The 16,435-nt window shown below is 45.7% G+C and overlaps 1 protein-coding gene across 1 annotated transcript in view; it reads right to left on the minus strand.

Moving 5' to 3' along the window:
• The window catches only part of LOC135558307 (macrophage mannose receptor 1-like), a 67,458-nt gene that overhangs the window by 16,442 nt on the left and 34,581 nt on the right, over nucleotides 1-16,435 (minus strand). The window contains exons 15-22 of the mRNA XM_064992031.1: nucleotides 16,220-16,373; nucleotides 14,035-14,073; nucleotides 7,690-7,853; nucleotides 6,907-6,971; nucleotides 4,797-4,897; nucleotides 3,107-3,249; nucleotides 2,791-2,899; nucleotides 1,130-1,257 (exon numbers count right to left, since the gene is read on the minus strand). Coding sequence (XP_064848103.1) covers nucleotides 1,130-1,257; nucleotides 2,791-2,899; nucleotides 3,107-3,249; nucleotides 4,797-4,897; nucleotides 6,907-6,971; nucleotides 7,690-7,853; nucleotides 14,035-14,073; nucleotides 16,220-16,373 — 903 coding nt within the window. The remainder of the gene's footprint in view (nucleotides 1-1,129; nucleotides 1,258-2,790; nucleotides 2,900-3,106; nucleotides 3,250-4,796; nucleotides 4,898-6,906; nucleotides 6,972-7,689; nucleotides 7,854-14,034; nucleotides 14,074-16,219; nucleotides 16,374-16,435) is intronic.

Consider the following 16,435-nt stretch of genomic DNA (forward strand, 5'->3'; position numbering starts at 1 on the left):
TAGTCCCAGGGTTTCTTGTCCCTGGATAGTCCCAGGCTTTCTTGTCCCTGAATAGTCCCAGAGTTTTCAGAAGACAGAGGTAAGCTTTCCTTTCCTTTTTTACCTGGGCTCTGCTCATGGCACGTCTTTTGATCCTGACACCTTCCCCAAATAGTAATAATTTTGCAGCTCTTTCAGAACATCAGCTGTCTGGATGAAGGAGAAGCGGGGGGGGGGGCAATTTGCTTTAGGGGGTGCTGAGCTGTTGACCGGGGTAGGGGTAGCCAGGCGGAAAGCATAGAGAGGTTCTTCTTAAAATTGTTGACTAGAAAGTAACTATAACTGGGCTAATAACTAGCTAACTAGCAAAACATACACAGGTGGCTACATGTAGCTCTCACTTTGATCTCAGAACAAGATCTACTCGCGACCGCTGTACTGTAGCCTGAACGCAGTGAACGGCAGGGATCCATATATGGCAATGGCTATTTGCATATAGGCCTACTGCAGCTCTGATTGGTAATGGGGCACCGGTCTGTGTAGAGTACAGACTGAGTCCTGCCTGTCATAGAATCCTACTCCAATGTACTCTGCCGACAAGAAAGTATTGCACAGTTAGTTTGCATACTAAGTCTTGCACAGTTAGTTTGCATACTAAGTCTTGCACCGTTAGTTTGCATACTAAGTCTTGCACAGTTAGTTTGCATACTAAGTCTTGCACAGTTAGTTTGCATACTAAGTCTTGCACCGTTAGTTTGCATACTAAGTCTTGCACCGTTAGTTTGCATACTAAGTCTTGCACAGTTAGTTTGCATACTAAGTCTTGCACCGTTAGTTTGCATACTAAGTCTTGCACAGTTAGTTTTGTGTCGGTATGTTACATAAAAATGGTCTAACATTGCGCTGATTCGATCCCAATTCCATCAGCTTAACATTGTTACCTGAAGGGGAAAACTAGAGAAAGGTGAGTGAAGGTCAATCTCGTGCTTCTCTGCAGTTTAGGCGGGAACATTGATGATGTCTTATGTGAATGTTTTGTTTATGTTTAAATGTCTGGTTGGCCGTCATGTCTATGACCAGCTGTGGTATATTGGCCATGGAAAACGACCCTCGGTCCTCATTGCTGAGGTAAATATGTGTACATGCGTACCTTAATGAAATCCAAGTTTAAGTATTTGACTGCCTGGCCATCGGTCCAGACAAATGCGTCCCGGTTTAAGTTACTCAGTCCAATCCACAGGTCAGTAGCACCAGAAGTCATCTGGGTCGTCAGAAACACTGCAACCATAGAGATAGATAGAGGACTCATCTTTATATCTGTGGCATTATAGAGTCTGTGACAGAATGGGTAGCTCCATAGAGATAGATAGAGGACTCATCCTTATATCTGTTCCATTATAGCATCTGTGACAGCATGGGTAGCTCCATAGAGATAGATAGAGGACTCATCCTTATATCTGTTCCATTATAGCATCTGTGACAGCATGGGTAGCTCCATAGAGATAGATAGAGGACTCATCCTTATATCTGTTCCATTATAGCATCTGTGACAGCATGAGCAGCTCCGTTGAAGCTGCAACCCATAGGAATCCCCAACCAGTTGACTACTTAAAAATGGTGGATGATGCAATGTCTAATAACAATGGCAATGTCAAAGATAAAATGGGTTATATCCATGATGAGTCCTCTGTCTCTATGGGCAGCACAACAACAGGGTTATCTCCATTTTAAAGTGGTACATTTTCTTCTTCATTGACAAACCATAGGTAACCAAATTTGATGAAAACAATGCTGCAATCATTGGCTGATTTCTCTAAACCCATAGAAATCCCCACCCAGTTGACTACTTTAAAATGGTGGAATCCCTCAATCCATCCAGAGCCCTCTATCTCTATTGCTACAACCCACAGGAGAGAGAGTTGGTCAGGAGAGAACAGGATGGATCATCACTGACTGACTGACATGTGGCTGATGGTCCTGTCATTTCCATCTGTAAAACAAGATGCTACTGACACTAATAGTAGCATCCATGGGATGTTTATGTGCATGACTGTCTGTAAAATGTCACTTGATCAGCTGATCAGTTTAGGGTCAGTCGCGTTGTCTGTGGGTGTCAAATACCTGCCTGTCTGAGAGAAGATGACCGTTCATTCAGTATATATATATATTTTGCTGTGGTGTAAAGTATTTTAAGTACTTAAGTAGTTTGGGGGAATCTGTACTTTGCTATTTATATTTTGACAACTTTTCCTTCACTACATTCCTAAAGAAAATAATGAACTTTTCACTCCATACATTTTTCCTGACACTCCAAAGTACTTGTTACATTCAGGAAAATGGTCAATTCAAGAGTCCCTGGTCCTACTGTCTCTCTGTTGAGTTTGTAAATTATGTCTGAGTGTTGGAGCGTGCCCCTGGGTATCCATTCATTTAAAAAACTGGAAAATCGTGCTGTCTTGTTTGCTTAATATAAGTCATTTAAAATTATTTATACTTTTACTTTTGAAACTATATAGTATATTTATATTTAGTATATTTAAAAAAACAAATATTTTTAGACTTTTACTCAAGTATAATTTTACTGGGTGACTGAATTTAACTGGAGTCATTTTCTATTAACGCATCTTTACTTTTACTCCAGTATAAAATGGGTACTTTTTCACCACTGATTTGTTTTGAAAGTATGTTGTATGTTTTAGGATCAATAGAGGTGATAGGTAGGAGAAAGAGCTATGGTCTTACATGTACTCCAGAGGGAGTGTCTTAGACCGCCACAGACGAGGGGTCATTTACAGGTTAAAATAATCTCACCTTGCTCCCGCCTACTGGCGATGGACGCCAGGTTAGCTCCCATGGATTGGCAGTACGATCTGGCCTCGAGCCAGGAACAAGGCACCCGGTATCCAATCAATTTGTAGCACTATAATCAAATCAATAAGCAATAAATCAGGTTGATTCAAATTGATTGATTATAGGCAAACACTTTGAGTTAGACTTTCATTCTCAAAGCCTGTTGTAAATCTGTATTGTCATTCAACATATTATTATTACATAATCATTATTTTAACACTCTTCCTGTGTAACCTTTGACCTCTGACCTTAGGATCCATTCTCTCCTCTTACTGACCTTAGACTGGTAGCGGACCCATTCCGGGGGGCAGCCTCCTGTGGGGGGGGCAGTAGGGGGCACGGTGCTGTTCACTGGAGGGGAACCACTCCTCTCACAGATGGACCTCATTTGAGTGCCACAGTTATAGTCATGCCAGAAACCTGGAGACACAGACACATAGTTATAGTCATGCCAGAAACCTGGAGACACATAGTTATAGTCATGTCAGAAACCTGGAGACACATAGTTATAGTCATGCCAGAAACCTGGAGACACATAGTTATAGTCATGCCAGAAACCTGAAGACACATAGTTATAGTCATGCCAGAAACCTGGAGACACAGACACATAGTTATAGTCATGCCAGAAACCTGGAGACACATAGTTATAGTCATGTCAGAAACCTGGAGACACATAGTTATAGTCATGCCAGAAACCTGGATACACAGACACATAGTTATAGTCATGCCAGAAACCTGGAGACACATAGTTATAGTCATGCCAGAAACCTGGAGACACATAGTTATAGTCATGCCAGAAACCTGAAGACACAGAGTTATAGTCATGCCAGAAACCTGAAGACACAGTTATAGTCATGCCAGAAACCTGGAGACACAGACACATAGTTATAGTCATGTCAGAAACCTGGATACACATAGTTATAGTCATGCCAGAAACCTGGAGACACAGACACATAGTTATAGTCATGCCAGAAACCTGGAGACACATAGTTATAGTCATGCCAGAAACCTGGAGACACATAGTTATAGTCATGTCAGAAACCTGGAGACACAGACACATAGTTATAGTCATGCCAGAAACCTGGAGACACATAGTTATAGTCATGCCAGAAACCTGGATACACATAGTTATAGTCATGTCAGAAACCTGGAAACACAGACACATAGTTATAGTCATGCCAGAAACCTGGAGACACATAGTTATAGTCATGCCAGAAACCTGGAGACACAGACACATAGTTATAGTCATGCCAGAAACCTGGAGACACATAGTTATAGTCATGTCAGAAACCTGAAGACACATAGTTATAGTCATGTCAGAAACCTGGAGACACAGACACATAGTTATAGTCATGCCAGAAACCTGGATACACATAGTTATAGTCATGCCAGAAACCTGGAGACACATAGTTATAGTCATGCCAGAAACCTGGAGACACAGACACATAGTTATAGTCATGCCAGAAACCTGAAGACACATAGTTATAGTCATGCCAGAAACCTGAAGACACATAGTTATAGTCATGCCAGAAACCTGGAGACACAGTTATAGTCATGCCAGAAACCTGGAGACACATAGTTATAGTCATGCCAGAAACCTGGAGACACAGACACATAGTTATAGTCATGCCAGAAACCTGGAGACACAGAGTTATAGTCATGCCAGAAACCTGGAGACACAGACACATAGTTATAGTCATGCCAGAAACCTGGAGACACATAGTTATAGTCATGCCAGAAACCTGAAACCTGAACACTCAGACACACAGTTATAGTCAAGCCAGAAACCTGAACACTCAGACACAGTTATAGTCAAGCCCGAAACCTGAACACTCAGACACACAGTTATAGTAGACCTAATCATGCCATTGAGTTATGTGGTAACCAGCCCCAAGATTCAGAATGAAAATATCTCAATGGAAGTTCTTATAAGAGAGGAACATTTTCGGGCCTCATCTTTAGCTCACCCATGGAGCTGTCCATGACAACACAGTTCTCATCGTTGTTCTTGAAGTCCGGCTGGTTGTTGTCCCATCTCTGGAATACTACTGGAGAACCGTCCATCCACCTGGACAGAACACAGGACACAATAACTCAGAACACAAGGATTCAAGAACTCAGAACACAGGACACAATCACTCAGAACACAAGGATTCAAGAACTCAGAACACAGGACACAATCACTCAGAACACAAGGATTCAAGAACTCAGAACACAGGACACAATCACTCAGAACACAAGGATTCAAGAACTCAGAACACAAGAACATGAGAACTCAGAACACAGGACACAATAACTCAGAACACAAGGATTCAAGAACTCAGAACACAGGACACAATCACTCAGAACACAAGGATTCAAGAACTCAGAACACAGGACACAATCACTCAGAACACAAGGATTCAAGAACTCAGAACACAAGAACATGAGAACTCAGAACACAAAACACAAGATATAGAATATTCCTTTGAGCATGGTGAAGTTATTAATTACACTTTGGATGGTGTACACCCAGTCACTACAAAGATGCAGGCGTCCGTAATTAAGATGCTGTAGGGGAAGGAAACCACTCAGGGAGTTCACCATGAGGTCAATGGTGACATTAAACCAGTGTAATGGCTGTGATAGGAGAAAACTTAGGATGGATCAACAATCACAATACTATCCTGAATGATAGAGTGAAAAGAAGGAAGCCTGTACTGAACAGAAAATAAGGCAACAAGGCACTAAAGTCATTTGGCAAAAGAAAATGGCAAAGCATTTAACTTTTTGTCCTGAATACAAAGTGCTATGTTTGGGGAAAATCCAATACAACACATTACTGAGTACCACACAAATTTTCAATCATAGTGGTGGCTGCATCATGTTATGGGTATGCTTGTCATTTTTAAGGACTGAGGAGGTTTTCAGGATAAAATTAAATGGAATGGAGCGTAGCACAAGCAAAATCCTAGAGGACAACCTGGTTCAGTCTGCTATCCACCTGACACTAGGAGATTAATTCACCTTTCAGCAGAACAATAACCTAAAACACAAGGCCAAATCTACACTGGTGTTGCTTACCAAGAAGACAGCGAATGTTCCTGAGTGGCCGATATTAAAGTTTTGACTTAAATCTACTTGACAATCCATGGCAAGAGCTGAAAATGGTTGTTTAGCAATGATCAACAACCAATTTGAGAAAGCTTGAATAATGTTTTAAAGAATAATGGGTAAATGTTGTAGAATCCAGGTGTAGAAAGCTCTTAGAGACTCACCCAGAAAGACTCACAGCTGTAATCGCTGCCAAGGGTGATTCTAACATGTATTCACTCAGAGGTGGGAATACTTATGTAAATTAGACATGTCTGTATTTCATTTTCAATAAATGTGTAAACATTTCTAAAAACAAGTTTGTACTTTGTCATTATGGGGTATTGTGTGTTGACTTGTGAGAGAAAAAATACTATTTAATCCATTTTGAATTCAGGCTGTAACAACAGAATGAGGAATAAATCCAGGGGTATGAATACTTTCTAAATGAACTGTATGTATTACTGATAAGTCAGTTATACTCACACGAAACATGGAACTCAGAACACAAGAACTAAGCAACACACAAGACATAGAACACATAAAGAACACGGACAATACACAGAAAATATGCTTTGTTCATGACATGCCGGAATGTTCGGAAATACAACTTCTAAACACGGAGCAATGAGGTGTGCATTCACATGCTTTGAACTGGTTGAGAACGCCAACTGGCTAATGTCTAAGTAGTTACGTCAACCATGAACAAAAAGTGCAGCCAACACGCTCTCATCCAAATTATAGTGTTAAAAAAAGGTCCAAATAAATTGGATAAATAATGTTTTGTTAAGTTATGTTGTTGGTAGGTGATGTCAGAGATCAGCATGTCGGAAAAGGCCCTTTCAAACCGATTTCTCCCAGAAAGGAAGCTCGTATTTCAGAGTTTCTAAAAGGTCATGAATGCAGCAATAGAACAGCAGTTTGACACCACTAGTTTAGAAGTGATATAAAAAACGTTTTATTTTTCTCTGTTTGATAATCTTCTTTTACTCATTTTATACTCACCCGAAAGAGCGATCAAGATCAACTGTGAGCCCGATGTAATGGTTTCCCAAATGCTCTTTATTGATCTGAAAAAAAGAGCAATTAGCATTAGGGACCAGCTGTCTTGGAGTCCACATGGGCCAGCGTCCGTTTCAACACCTTGTAGAGTCCTGACCAACCGAGGGCAAAGGGAGGTGCAACTCCACATGAGAAAGGTGTTCTTAATGTTTTGTTGATTCAGTGTATTTCAGTGGTGGAAAAATGACCCAATTGTCATAATTGAGTAAAAGTAAAGATACCTTAATATAAAATGAAAGTCACCCAGTAAAATACTACTTGAGTAAAAGTCTAAAAGTATCAAAAGTAAATGTCAAAATCCTTATATTAAGCAAATCTTTTCTATTTAGGGATAGCCAGGGGCACACTCCAACACATCATTTACAAATTAAGCCTTTGTGTTCCGTGAGGCCGTGAGTCCGCCAGATCAGGGGCAGAGGATTACCAGGGATGTTCTCTTGATTAGTGCGTGAATTGGACCATTTTCCTGTCCTGCTAAGCATTCAAAACATGACTTTTGGGTGTCAGGGAAAATGTATGGAGTAAAAAGTATATCATTTATTTTAGGAATGTAGTGAAGGAAAAGTAAAAGTTGTCAAAAAATATAAATAGTAAAGAACAGATACCCCAAAAAACAAGTTAACTAGTAATTTAAAGTATTTTGGCCTAAGCAGTATACACCACTTGTGTATATAGCTCTGCCAATGTGTTTGAAGGCAGGACTATAGCGAAACTATAGGTGTTTACCTTTTTCCACAGAAATGTATTTTCTGTTAGTCCGTTGATAACAACAAGGTCCCCATGCCTCTGCTGACAGTAGTGTCTGGCATTCTCCATGGCGAGCCTCTCAGTATTAAAGTAATATTGAGAGCCTCCATACTCCAGCCAGCCATCCTCTGTCACATTATACTCTAGACAGGGTTAGAAAATAATATAAATTATGTGCAATTAAGTCCCCTCTGGAGACCAAGCAGATTAGTCCTCTCTAGAGACCAAGCAGATTAGTCCTCTCTAGAGACCAAGCAGATTAGTCCTCTCTTGTCATGTCTTATTATGTCTGTTCCTGTCCTTTCTCTTCACTCTGTCTCTCTCTGCTGGTCTTATTAGGTTACCTTCTCTTTTCTCTCCTTCTCCAGCTGTTCCTCATCTCCCCTAACTAGCTCGTTCACCCTTTCCCCACCTGTTCCCTTTTTTCCCTCTGATTAGGTCTCTATTTCTCTCTGTTCCTGCTACTTTCGGTGTCAGATTCTCGTTTGTGTTTCTCATGCCAGAAGCAAGCTATCGTCTCGTTTGCTTTCTCCTAGTCCTATCCTGTCGGAGTCTGCCTGGCAGGTGCATCCTGTACACTACTAACTATCTTTTGTTTGCACCGTGTCCAGTTCATCATATGCTACGTGTGATCAGCTACCACCGTTCCTCTGTGACCCGCACCGACCCAGAGCGACCTGCAGCCTGTCACCGCTACCCAGCTATTCATCAGAGGGACTTTATGTTTCATTTGTCGCCCTCTCTGCGGGTAGTCTATTGTGCCATTGACAACGTCGGAAGAGGATCTATGCCATTCCTGTTTTTTCATTAAAAGAACTCTGTTTCTGTTAAACCGCTTTTGGGTCTTCACTCAAGTACATAACAGAAGAATCTGACCAAGAATGGACCCAGCGGCTCCGGACCCTTTTCACTCCGCCGTCGAGATCCAGGGAGCGATGCTAGGCAGACACGAGGAGGAATTGTCTGCTGCTCGACATGCCGTTGAGACCCTGGCCGCCCAAGTCTCCGACCTCACAAGACAGGTTCACCAACTCCACTTCGATCCACCGCCCACTTCCAGGGTTTCCGAGTCTCCGGAGCCCAGGATCAATAACCCGCCGTGTTACTCTGGGGAGCCCACTGAGTGCCGCTCATTCCTCACTCAGTGTGATGTGGTGTTTTCTCTCCAGCCCAACACTTACTCCAGGAGCACAGCTCGCATCGCCTACGTCATTTCTCTCCTTACCGGACGGGCGCGTGAGTGGGGCACGGCAATCTGGGAGGCGAGGGCTGAGTGTATTAACCAGTATCAGGACTTTAAGGAGGAGATGATACGGGTTTTTGACCGTTCTGTTTTTGGGGAAGAGGCTTCCAGGGCCCTGTCTTCCCTATGTCAGGGGAATCGATCCATAACGGATTATTCTATTGAGTTTCGCACTCTCGCTGCCTCTAGTGACTGGAACGAGCCGGCTTTGCTCGCTCGTTTTCTGGAGGGTCTCCTCGCCGAGGTTAAAGATGAGATTCTCTCCCGGGAGGTTCCTTCCAGCCTGGACTCCTTAATAGCTCTCGCTATTCGCATAGAGCGACGGTTTGATCTTCGTCGCCGAGCTCGTGGAAAGGAGCTCGCGTTCTCCGTTGCCCCCCTCTCCGCATCACTGCTACCCTCCTCCGCCGGCTCGGGTGCTGAGCCTATGCAGCTGGGGGGTATCCGCATCTCGGCCAAAGAGAAGGAACGGAGAATCACCAACCGCCTCTGTCTCTACTGCGGCTCCGCTGGTCATTTTGTCACCTCATGCCCAGTAAAAGCCAGAGCTCATCAGTAAGAGGAGGGCTACTGGTGAGCGCAACTACTCAGGTCTCTCCTTCAAGATCCTGCACTACCTTTCCGGTCCATCTCCGCTGGACCGGTTCATCTGCTTCCTGCAGTGCCTTGATAGACTCTGGGGCGGAGGGCTGTTTTATGGACGAGACCTGGGCTCGGGAACATGACATTCCTCTCAGACAGTTAAGGGATCCCACGGCCTTGTTCGCTTTAGATGGTAGTTCTCTCCCCAAGATTCAGCGTGAAACGCTGCCTTTAACCCTCACTGTCTCTGGTAATCATAGCGAAACCATTTCTTTTTTAATTTTTCGTTCACCTTTTACACCTGTTGTTTTGGGTCATCCCTGGCTAGTTCGCCATAACCCTTCTATTAATTGGTCTAGTAATACTATCCTATCCTGGAATGTCTCTTGTCATGTGACCTGTTTAATGTCTGCTATCCCTCCTGTTTCCTCTGTCTCTTCTTCACAGGAGGAGCCTGGTGATTTGACAGGGGTGCCGGAGGAGTATCACGATCTGCGCACGGTGTTCAGTCGTTCCAAGGCCACTTCTCTCCCTCCACACCGGTCGTATGACTGTAGTATTGATCTCCTTCCGGGAACTACTCCCCCGGGGTAGATTATACTCTCTGTCGGCTCCCGAACGTAAGGCTCTCAAGGATTATTTGTCTGTATCGCTCGACGCCGGTACCATAGTCTCCTCCTCCTCTCCCGCCGGAGCGGGGTTTTTTTTGTTCAGAAGAAGGACGGGTCCCTGCGCCCATGCGTGGATTATCGAGGGCTGAATGACATAACAGTTAAGAATCGTTATCCGCTTCCTCTTATGTCTTCAGCCTTCGAGATCCTGCAGGGAGCCAGGTTTTTCACCAAATTGGACCTTCGTAACGCCTACCATCTCGTGCGCATCAGGGAGGGGGACGAGTGGAAGACGGCGTTTAACACTCCGTTAGGGCACTTTGAATACCGGGTTCTTCCTTTCGGCCTCGTTAACACTCCATCTGTCTTTCAGGCACTAGTTAACGACGTCCTGAGAGACATGCTGAACATTTTTGTTTTCGTTTACATGGACGATATCCTGATTTTTTTCACCGTCTCTCCCGATTCATGTTCAGCACGTGCGACGCGTCCTCCAGCGCCTTTTAGAGAACTGTCTTTATGTGAAGGCTGAGAAGTGCACTTTTCATGCCTCCTCTGTTCCTTTTCTCGGTTCCGTTATTTCCGCTGAGGGCATTAAGATGGATCCCGCTAAGGTCCAGGCTGTCATTGATTGGCCCGTTCCTAAGTCACGCGTCGAGCTGCAGCGCTTTCTTGGCTTCGCGAATTTCTATCGTCGTTTCATCCGTAATTTCGGTCAGGTGGCAGCTCCCCTCACAGCCCTTACTTCTGTTAAGACGTGCTTTAAGTGGTCCGTTTCCGCCCAGGGAGCTTTTGATCTTTTCAAGAATCGTTTTACATCCGCACCTATTCTTGTTACACCTGACATCTCTAGACAGTTTGTTGTTGAGGTTGACGCGTCAGAGGTGGGCGTGGGAGCCATTCTTTCTCAGCGCTCCCTCTCTGACGGCAAGGTCCATCCTTGCTCGTTTTTTTTTTCTCATCGCTTATCGCCGTCGGAACGTAACTATGATGTTGGTAATCGCGAACTGCTCGCCATCCGCTTAGCCCTAGGCGAATGGCGACAGTGGTTGGAGGGGGCGACCGTTCCTTTTGTCGTTTGGACTGACCATAGGAACCTTGAGTACATCCGTTCAGCCAAACGACTTAATGCGCGTCAGGCTCGTTGGGCTCTGTTTTTCGCTCGTTTCGAGTTCGTTATTTCTTATCGTCCGGGCTCAAAGAACACCAAGCCTGATGCTTTCTCTCGTCTCTTCAGTTCTTCTGAGGTCTCCACCGACCCCGAGGGGATTCTCCCTGAGGGGCGTGTTGTCGGGTTGACTGTCTGGGGAATTGAGAGGCAGGTAAAGCAAGCACTCACTCTCACTCCGTCGCCGCGAGCTTGTCCTAGGAACCTTCTGTTCGTTCCCGTTCCTACTCGTCTGGCCGTTCTTCAGTGGGCCCACTCTGCCAAGTTAGCCGGCCACCCCGGCGTTCGGGGTACGCTCGCTTCCATTCGCCAGCGTTTCTGGTGGCCCACTCGGGAACGTGACACGCGTCGATTTGTCGCTGCTTGTTCGGTCTGCGCGCAGACTAAATCTGGGAACTCTCCTCCTGCCGGCCGTCTCAGACCGCTTCCCATTCCCTCTCGACCGTGGTCTCACATCGCCTTAGATTTTATCACCGGACTGCCTTCATCAGCGGGGAAGACAGTTATTCTTACGGTTGTCGATAGATTCTCTAAGGTGGCTCATTTTATTCCTCTCGCTAAGCTCCCTTCTGCTAAGGAGACGTCTCAGATCATTATCGAGAATGTTTTCCGAATTCATGGCCTTCCGTCAGACGTCGTTTCGGACAGAGGCCCGCAGTTCACGTCTCAATTTTGGAGGGAGTTTTGCCGTTTGATTGGGGCTTCCGTCAGTCTCTCGTCCGGCTTCCATCCCCAGTCTAACGGTCAAGCCAAACGGGCCAATCAGACTGTTGGTCGCATCTTACGCAGTCTTTCTTTTCGTAACCCTGCGTCTTGGTCAGAACAGCTCCCCTGGGCAGAGTACGCCCACAACTCGCTTCCTTCGTCTGCTACCGGTCTATCTCCTTTTCAGAGTAGCCTCGGGTACCAACCTCCGCTGTTCTCATCTCAGCTCGCCGAGTCCTGCGTCCCCTCCGCTCAGGCTTTTGTCCAGCGTTGCGAGCGCACCTGGAAGGGGGTCAGGTCGGCACTTTGCCGTTATAGGCCGCAGACTGTGAGGGCCGCTAATAAGCGTAGAACCAAGAGTCCTAGATATTGTTGCGGTCAGAGAGTATGGCTCTCCACTCAGAACCTTCCCCTTAAGACAGCTTCTCGCAAGTTGACCCCGCGGTTCATTGGTCCGTTCCGTATTTCTCAAGTCATTAATCCTGTCGCAGTGCGACTTCTTCTCCCGCGATATCTTCGTCGCGTTCACCCGGTCTTCCATGTCTCCTGTGTTAAGCCCGTTCTTCATGCCCCCGCTCGTCCCCCCCCCCCCCATCCTTGTCGAGGGCGCACCTATCTACAGGGTTCGTAAGATTTTGGACATGCGTCCTCGGGGCCGTGGTCATCAGTACCTAGTGGATTGGGAGGGGTACGGTCCTGAGGAGAGGAGTTGGGTTCCCTCTCGGGACGTGCTGGACCGTTCGCTGATCGATGATTTCCTCCGTTGCCGCCAGGTTTCCTCCTCGAGTGCGCCAGGAGGCGCTCGGTGAGTGGGGGGGGGGGGGTACTGTCATGTCTTATTATGTCTGTTCCTGTCCTTTCTCTTCACTCTGTCTCTCTCTGCTGGTCTTATTAGGTTACCTTCTCTTTCTCTCCTTCTTCAGCTGTTCCTCATCTCCCCTAACTAGCTCGTTCACCCTTTCCCCACCTGTTCCCTTTTTCCCACTGATTAGGTCTCTATTTCTCTCTGTTCCTGCTACTTTCGGTGTCAGATTCTCGTTTGTGTTTCTCATGCCAGAAGCAAGCTATCGTCTCGTTTGCTTCCTCCTAGTCCTATCCTGTCGGAGTCTGCCTGGCAGGTGCATCCTGTACACTACTAACTATCTTTTGTTTGCACCGTGTCCAGTTCATCATATGCTACGTGTGATCAGCTACCACCGTTCCTCTGTGACCCGCACGGACCCAGAGCGACCTGCAGCCTGTCGCCGCTACCCAGCTATTCATCAGAGGGACTTTATGTTTCATTTGTCGCCCTCTCTGCGGGTAGTCTATTGTGCCATTGACAACGTCGGAAGAGGATCTATGCCATTCCTGTTTTTTCATTAAAAGAACTCTGTTTCTGTTAAACCGCTTTTGGGTCTTCACTCAAGTACATAACATCTCTAGAGACCAAGCAGATTAGTCTTCTCTAGAGACCAAGCAGATTAGTCCTCGCTAGAGACCAAGCAGATTAGTCCTCTCTCGAGACCAAGCAGATAAATCCTCTCTAGAGACCAAGCAGATTAGTCCTCTCTAGAGACCAAGCAGATTAGTCCTCTGTAGAGACCAAGCAGATTAGTCCTCTCTAGAGACCAAGCAGATTATTCCTCTCTAGAGACCAAGCAGATTAGTCCTCTCGAGACCAAGCAGATTAGTCCTCTCTAGAGACCAAACAGATTAGTCCTCTCTAGAACTTGTCTGCTTGGTCTCTCGAGGGGACTTGTGTGCTTGCTCTCTCGAGTGGAATTGTCCGCTCGGTCTCTAGAGGGGACTTTTCTGCTCGGTCTCGAGAGGGGACTTGTCAGAGGGCTTTTGGACTGCGTTCCAAAGTTCATACTAGCATACCGCAATGCATCCTCAAAATATTTATACTTTTAATGTGGTGAGCTCATTCATTTATTCATTAATTTAAGAGTGATAGACAACTCATCAACACTTGCCAATATTTTCCAGTGAGTCCTGGGAGCTATGGGATAGGTACTGTCAAGGGGACTTACCAGGGATGGTGTTGTTGGGAGGAGGTAGTGGGGTCACTCCTGTAATGCCACAGAGAAAAGAGGAGGAGAATGTAGAAGACAGGAGGAGAGAGAAGACTGTGTTAGCTCACCAAGCTAAAGCCTTCTGGTCCCAGTAAGATTACTAATCATGCACGTGAGGTCGACTAAAATACTTCCGTCCCACAGACAGAGGCGCTACATCCTGAATGTCTTCCTTTTATAGTGTTGCACTTTTGACCACAACCTCATGGGCAGCGCACCTAGTGGCCGGAGATTTTAATGCAGGGAAACAAATCAGTTTTACCTCATTTCTACCAGCATGTTACATGTGCAACCAGAAGAAGAAAAAACACTAGACCACCTTTACTCCACCCACAGAGACACATACAAAGATTTCCCTCACTCTCCATTTGGCAAATCTGATCATAACTATCCACCTGATTCCTGTTTACAAACAATAACTTAAGCAGGAAGTGACTCGCTCAATTTGGAAGTGTTCAGATGACTCAGATGCTAAGCTACAGTACTGTTTTACTAGCACAGACTGGAAAATGTTCTGGGATTCTTCCGATGGCATTAGAGTACACCACATCAGTCAATGTCTTCATCAATAAGTGCATCGACGACGTCGTCCCCACAGTACATACATACCTCAACCAGAAGCTATGGATTACAGGCAACATCTGCACTGAGCTAAAGGGTAGAGCTGCCGCTTTCAAGTAGCAGGACTCTTTCCCGGAAACTTATAAGAAATACCGCTATGCCCTTCAATGAACCATCAAACAGGCAAAGCATCAACACAGGACAAAGATTGAATTCCACTACACCGGCTCCGATGCTCGTCGGATGTGGCAGGGCTTGCAATCTATTACAGACTACAAAGGGAATCACAGCCGCGAGCTGCCCAATAATGCGAGCCTACCAGACGAGCTAAATTACTTTTATGTGTGCTTCGAATCAAGCAACACTGAAGCATGAATGAGGGCACCAGCTGTTCTGGACGGCTGTGTGATCATGCTCTCCGTAGCCGATGTGAGAACGACCTTTAAATAGGTCAACATTCACAAGGCCGCAGGGCCAGACGGATTACCAGGATGAAACCTGTTCCAAGCAGATTACCATGGTGCCTGTGCCCAAGAACACAGAGGTAACCTGCCTAAATGACGACCGACCCGCAGCACTCACATCTATAACCATGAAGTGCTTTGAAAGGCTGGTCATGGCTCACAACACCATTATCCCAGACACCCTAGACCCACTACAATTTGCATACCGCCCCAACAGATCCACAGATGATCCACAGATGAAGCAATCTCAATCACACTCCACACTGCCCTTTCCCACCTGGACAAAAGGAACACCTACATGAAAATGCTATTCATTGACTACAGCTCAGGGTTCAACACCATAGTGCCCTCAAAGCTTATCACTAAGCTAAGGACCCTGGGACTAAACACCTCCCTCTGCAACTGGATCCTGGACTTCCTGACGGGCCGCCCCCAGATGGAAAGGGTAGGTAACAACACATCTACCACGCTGATCCTCAACACAGGGGCCTCTGAGGGGTGCGGGCTCAGTCCCGTCCTGTACACCCTGTTCACCCACGAAAGCCAAGTATGACCAAGTATGACTCCAACACCATTAAATTTGCTGATGACACAACAGTGGTAGGCCTGATCACCGACAGTCAGAGACCTCGCAGTGTGGTGCCAGGATAATAACCTCTCCCTCAACGTGATCAATACAAAGGAGATGATCGTGGACGACAGGAAAAGGAGGGCCAAGCACGCCCCAATTCTCATCGATGGGACTGTAGTGGAGCAGGTTGAGAGCTTCAAGTTCCTTGGTGTCCACATCACCAACAAACTATCATGGTCCAAACACACCAAGACAGTCATGAAGAGGGCACGACAACTGCTCTTCCCTTCAGTAGGCTGAAAAGGTGGATCCTCGGCTCCTCAAAAAGTTCTACAGATGCACCACCAAGAGCAAGATGCATCAACACCTGGTATGGCAACTGAGATGCAGTGCCTTAGACCGCTGCGCCACTCGGTAGCCCCATATAGCCTCGCTACTGTTATTTTATTGATGCTCTTTAATTATTTGTTATTTTCAGATTTTCTTTTTTCTTTTTCAATTAAATGTTTTCTTTATTCATTTTGAGAGACTCCATACATTACATTACCTTTAGGGATCTCACACAGCCAGTCGTTGTAGTCCTCACAGTTTACATCGTTCCAGGATCCCTCTTCATCAAAGTAAAAGTTCCTCATCTCAGCACAGGACTCCACGCCGTTGTAGTTGTTGGGTTCCCCCTCCATCCAGTGTTGGAAGGACAGCTGAGGACAAACACATTTGTAAGAGAAACTTTCCCATCAACAATATTTCAAACCTTGTACAG

This window comes from Oncorhynchus masou, chromosome 17 (assembly GCF_036934945.1).
Source record: "Oncorhynchus masou masou isolate Uvic2021 chromosome 17, UVic_Omas_1.1, whole genome shotgun sequence".
In the NCBI taxonomy this organism is placed as follows: domain Eukaryota; kingdom Metazoa; phylum Chordata; class Actinopteri; order Salmoniformes; family Salmonidae; genus Oncorhynchus; species Oncorhynchus masou.